The sequence below is a fragment of the Pleuronectes platessa genome, chromosome 9, assembly GCF_947347685.1.
Source record: "Pleuronectes platessa chromosome 9, fPlePla1.1, whole genome shotgun sequence".
In the NCBI taxonomy this organism is placed as follows: Eukaryota; Metazoa; Chordata; class Actinopteri; order Pleuronectiformes; family Pleuronectidae; genus Pleuronectes; species Pleuronectes platessa.
Window position 1 is genome coordinate 27,677,453 of NC_070634.1, and position 6,000 is coordinate 27,683,452.

At 49.0% G+C, this 6,000-nt stretch overlaps 1 protein-coding gene across 1 annotated transcript in view; it reads right to left on the reverse strand.

The window, feature by feature from the left end:
- frem1b (Fras1 related extracellular matrix 1b) overlaps nt 1–6,000 on the reverse strand; it is a 29,323-nt gene that overhangs the window by 7,558 nt on the left and 15,765 nt on the right. The window contains 4 exon segments of the mRNA XM_053430594.1: nt 308–572; nt 1,937–2,135; nt 2,269–2,410; nt 4,376–4,520. Coding sequence (XP_053286569.1) covers nt 308–572; nt 1,937–2,135; nt 2,269–2,410; nt 4,376–4,520 — 751 coding nt within the window.

Below are 6,000 nucleotides of genomic sequence, written 5' to 3' on the forward strand. Positions count from 1 at the left end.
AACACCTCCATGATAGAGAGAGAGGGACCTGCATGTGCTGCTGGGACGGGTGAGGCAGGGTGGGGGAGATATACTGGGAGGCTGTGGGAGACGTCTTCAGACTGGGTGGAGACAGTTGTTCATGTTGCTCTGTTAGTGTTTGTGTGTTGTTGCCTGAGTTCTCCTTTCACCAGCTGCCAGGAAACTTCCAGGAAACTTCCAGGAAACTTCCTGGAAACTTCCAGGAAACTTCCAGAACAATGACCACGGAGCTGAGATGTTGCGTCACCATGAAGACTGAAGTGAGTGTTGCTGTGCGTGTCCTCACCTGAAGGAGTCGGCCTCTCCGTCGTGGCTGTTGTCGTGTGTGTAACACACTCTGTGTGCGGTGACGTCCAGTTGTGTGAAGCTGGTCAGCGGGACGCCGGGTCGCCGCACGGCGTGCACGAGGCCGCGTCGGGGGGGCAGCGACACGGTGTAAACAAGCTCCTCAGGACGACCGGCCGTGTCCGACGCCAGCAGGACGTCGGTGTTGAGGACGACCCGCTGCCCCTCCCTCAGATGCACTGCCTTGCTCAGCAGCACGATGTCACCTGGAGGCCGACAGAGGGCAAAGGTCAGAGGGTCAGAGGAGCTCAATGAAGCAGAGCGCTATCTGCAGCTTTGAATCTTTCTATTGATTTATGAATTGATGGAAAACGTGGTTGAAACATGTGTGTGTGTTCCTGTACTTATACACATGTGAGGACGGACCTACAGGGTGAGGACATTTAGACTGGTCCTCACTTCTTCATTGGACTGAGGGTCAAGACGTTAGGGTTAGGTCTGGGTTAGGTCTGGGTTGGGGTTAGGGGTTTAGGGAATTTATTATATGTATTATGCCAATGAGTGGATGCCGTGATGGGGGGGGGGCGGGGGGTGGAGAGGACATAGACGTCTCTGATTGGTCGACAATGTGGTGGTTTAGACGCAGCTTTTCAGATTCACACACACAAGTGGTCACTGGTGGGGGGGCTTCCTGGTGGGGGGGCTGCGCATGGCGAGGTGTCCTTGAGAAAGATGCTGAGCATAGATGTGTGTGTGTGTGAATGTGTGTGAATGTGTGTGAATGTGAAAGTGTGTAAAGAGCTGTGAGTGACATCAGGACGAGAAGAGAATCAGATCCATACAGACCATTTTCATATATATAGAAATATAGATCATGATGAGACATGAACCTGAAACTGCACACATCAAAACTGGCAGGCTGAGGCAGTTCTATGGAGTGGTGCTGGAGGAGGAGGAGGAGGAGGAGGAGGAGGAGGAGGAGGAGGAGGAGGAGCACCCCCCCCCCCCCCCCAGAGGAGATGAGCCAACGCCCCTCCACAGCTGCTCCACCTCTCCTCTGTTAATTATTCACCGGCGGAGGAGGTCGGTCGTTTCTCACCTCGGCTCCTCCAGGATCAGAGGGCCCGGAGCCAGAAGGGCCGAGGCCTCGGAGCACCGTGTTCACCCGACTGGCAAAGAGGCTGGAGGGGGGGGGGCCCTCAATAATGTATGAAGCCTGGCCGGGGCCACAGAGGGCCGAGGTGTGTGAGGTGTAAACACGGACATTTGTTTCTGTGCCAGGACGTTACTGTTGATGTCAGGTGAAGAACTTTGTTACTTCAGACATTTTATGTTCTGAGCACCTCCTCCTCTTCCTCCTCCTCCTCCTCTTCCTCCTGCTCCTCTTCCTCCTGCTCCTCTTCCTCCTGCTCCTCTTCCTCCTGCTCCTCTTCCTCGTCCTAAAAGCAGCTGGACGTCAGATGTTTCAGGAATTAACTTTTAAATCAGCCTCAGTTTCTAGTTTCCTCACTAACGTGCTCAGATAAAGGAACATGTTAGACTTCATTACTTCCACGTGAACATCTGAGCATCGAGCTCCAGAGTCTCAGGGGTTACACAGGTGAGGGATCAGTGAGAGTTGACCTCTGACCTTTGTGCACAGTCTGGACGGAGATGAAGAAGCTCTGAGCAGGAGCCTCGTTCTCCAGGTCGCTGAGGGTGAAGCGGAAGCTGTCGTGACCTTTGAACCCAGCGGCGTTGGCCTTGTGTTGGTACCAGAGACGGTTCAGCTCCACGTCGAGCTGAGTGAAGTTCTGAGCGGCCGACAGCTCGGTCCAACCCGAGTCCGTCTGCAGAGACACACAACGTTACACACAACGAGTCCTGAGGCAACACCTGTTCAACAACCACACACACACACACACAGACACACACACACACACACACACACACACACACTCACACACACACACACACACACACCTTGAGCTGCAGGGTTCCAAACCGCGGTGCAGCGTTGATGAAGAAGAACACCTGGTTTGGGGGCGTGTCCTTGTCCTCGGCCTCCAGAGCTACACTGGAAATCACCCTCCGCTCGCCAGACTCCACCTCCAGCCCAGCGTTCCTGGAACACCAACGAAGAAGAAACTGTAATATTCACAAGCTTCTGACTTTTATTCATGTTTGTCCAAGAAGTAAATAAAGATGAAGACACGTCTCCACGTCCCACAATGGGAAACAAATAAGTCCAAATATCTCAGATACAAACGCTGCCATCTTGTGGTGATGACCACGTTCGACCAATCAGGAGCCAGTGCCAGCTGTCAATCTCAGCCTGTTTTTATATCATCAAATAACTGATTCAAACCAAACTGATCAGAAACACTTGAACAAACATCAGAGAGAGAAGAACGATGTGAAACGAATCTTCACAGACATTTATTTAACGTCTACTTTGATTCTTTAGTTTGGTCCATGTCCCGTCTGCTAACATGGAGGAGGACACCAGGGGGCCTCACTATGGGAGCTGTCGTGTCGTCCATCTTTACGTACAGTCGTCGCTCTACGTCCAGTGTTTACTTTCATCTCTGTGTTTGGTCTCCTCCACCTGTCCAGGTAGAGGGCGGAGCCTAATGACATGTGGTTTTAGCCTCAGGATTTAAAAGTGTCTGAATCTTCTTCCTGCACGAGACGGACAAAGACTCTGACGAAGTTTCAAACTTGCGTGAGAGCAGGTTTTCCAGGAGGGATCATGGGAGATCTGCGGTGGTGCTGGTGGACGTGGTGTTGGGACAGGAGGTGGTGGGGGGGGGGGGGGGGGGTGAACATCAGAAACCGTCTGGCTGCTTCTTCACTCGGAAGTAAAATCCACGCAGGACAGAAGCTGCCACGTCCGTCCTGCAGGAACGCTAAACAAGAGGCCGGCATCTGCCAAGTCTCCGTGTTACTTCTGCCTCGGTGGCCTTTACAGTACCAGCTCGGCCTGGGCCCCGCCCCCCCGCACGCCGACCACTGATCTGGGGACAGTGGGGGGGGGGGGACATGATGGGATGGCATGAGGAACCCAGTGAAGGATGCAAATTCCCAATCACTCGTTCACTCTGCTGTCGTCCTCTGTAAACACCAGGTCACCCCCCCCCCCCTCCTCATCCTCCTCCTCATCCTCCTCCTCATCCTCCTCCTCATCCTCCTACTCATCCTCCCCCACACCTCCCCACCCCTCCCCATGCTGACTCCACTGCAGCAGTTTGACGATATCAAACCAGTTCCTGTTGTAAACATGTGTGTCTGTAATGTTGTGTTCTCTCATTATATCAAATGTGTGTGTCTGTAAAGTTGTGTTCTCTTGTACTGTGTGGTTCCAGATTTATTCATGGTCACTCTTGATAGTTTGTGTTCAGAGCTTTTTATAAACAGTTTGTGTTGCAGAGTGAAAACTTTGTGTTCATCCCACCTGGTTCATCTGCACTGAAGATTTCATGTTGTCATCAGATGAATCTGAATTTTCTTCCTAAATGTTCACGTGTGTGTTGAGATAGAAGTTTGAATGATTTACTGAACTGTTGTTATCATGTTAAACAACAACACAATCTTCAGACCCAGTCGCGACCTTTCAAAATAAAAGCTCTGTGACAGAGCATTGCACAAACACAGCAGCAACAGAGTGGACGTTGTGCTTTTACTTTGTAGACAAGTTGCTCACCAGGAGCAGATGATATGAATGTTGTGGCCATGATGAAAGTCAAAGATGTTTCTGATCAGTTCTTCGATGAGATCGAACCTGAGACGTGATGATTGACAGCTGACACTGACTTGTGGTCGCTCCTCGAAACCCCGCCTCCACTCGCTGCTGCACAGACTGACTCGGAATGACGTCATCACCACAAGATGGCAGCACTTGTATCGGAGGAAGTGGAGACTCACACACACACACGTCTCCTCAAACCTCACATTAACAAACTATTTAACAGTAAATCCTCATATCATCTCTCTCAGATCAGTGTGTGTTTGTGTGTGTGTTTCTCCCTGCGTGTGCATGTGCATGTGTGTGTGTGCCTGTGTGTGTGTGCGTGTGCGTCTGTGTGTGTACTTGAGCAGTTGTGGTTTCTGGTCGTTGACCGGCAGCACGGTGACCTGAGCCGTCCCCCGGACGGTGTGGACGCCATCTGTCAGCTGCAGAGCCACGGCGTCCTCCAGGGTTTCTGTGTCATCGTGCATGTACATGATCTTCATGCCTGTGGAGGGAGGAGGAGGAGGAGGAGGAGGAGGGGGAGGAGGAGGAGGAGGAGGAGGAGGAGGAGGAGGGTGAAGAGGCAGGTGAAAGTGAGGGCAAAGATATTTGGCATTGAGTAGAAGAGGAGAAGGGAAAAGGAGGAGAGAGAGAATAATATAGAGTGAGTTATTTCCAATGGCAGAAAAGTGCCTGTGTCTCCACCCAGCATTTTGTCATTGCAAGGGTATGAAATTGAACTTGTGAACTGTTACAAGTATCTCGGCATTTTAATTGATGATCGACTTTCTTTTAAACCACATGTAGAAAATCTGGTAAAAATATTAAGAGTGAAACTGGGATTCTTCTTCCGTCACAAATCTTGTTTTTCTTTTTTTACCAGAAAAAAGTTGATTGCTACCACTTTCCTCCCTGTACTTGATTACAGTGATCTCTTATATATGAATGCCCCAGATAACTGTCTGCGCTCTCTAGACACTGTATATCATGGTGCCTTAAGGTTTGTCACTGGTTGTAAAGCCCTCACTCACCGCTGCATCTTATATGCTCGAGTTGAGTGGCCATCTCTGGCAGCACGCCGCCTTATACATTGGCATATTTTTATTTATAAAGCTATCCTGGGTCTGCTCCCCCACTACTTATGTAATTACATCTTTAAATCCCAGAGCAATTACTGCTTACGTTCAAATGAGCTTTATTTATTAATTATGCCCAAAGTAAACACTGAATTTGGTAAGCACTGTTTTAAGTTCGCTGCACCTGCTGCTTGGAATGCACTGCAAAAAACCCTAAAGTTAAAGGAGCTCATAAACCTTGAAACTTTGAAGACTCGTGTGAGAGAAATTGGAGCGGCTTCATACCGCACTTGTTCTTGTTTTGGTGGGAATCCGGAGCTTTAGTCCTGTTGCCTTATCTTAAGGGAACAGGGAACTTATCTTGTTTGATCTGTGTTATGTGATTTTTGTGTGTCTTGTGACTGTTTGACATTTTGTATGCTGCTGTCTTGGCCAGGCTTCCCTTGGAAAAGAGGTCATTGTATCTCAACGGGACCGACCTGGTTAAATAAAGGCAAATAAATAAAAAAAAAAAAAAAGTTATGAACCAGGTGCTTCCTGCCTGAACAGGAAATGGGTTGTGAGTTGTTGGAGGTTAGATCTGTTCTGAGTGATGATCTGGTTTATTATCTAAATATTTATATATATAATAAACCAGAGTTTATACTTTATCTTTGTTGAAACTGCACAATAAATTAACGTAGAGGAAGAAAAGTGAAAACAACACATCCGGTGCTTTATGGTCTGTTTGACTCTAAATGATCATAATTCACTAAATGAACTTCAGCTGTTTGAAGAAGACTTGAAACTAGAGACTGAGACATGAACTCCTGAATGTTACTGACGTTATAAAGTGAGAAGAAGAGTCACTTTCTATAGAAACTACCAGAGGAGTCGCCCCCTGCTGGTCAGTTCACAGAAGACACGTTT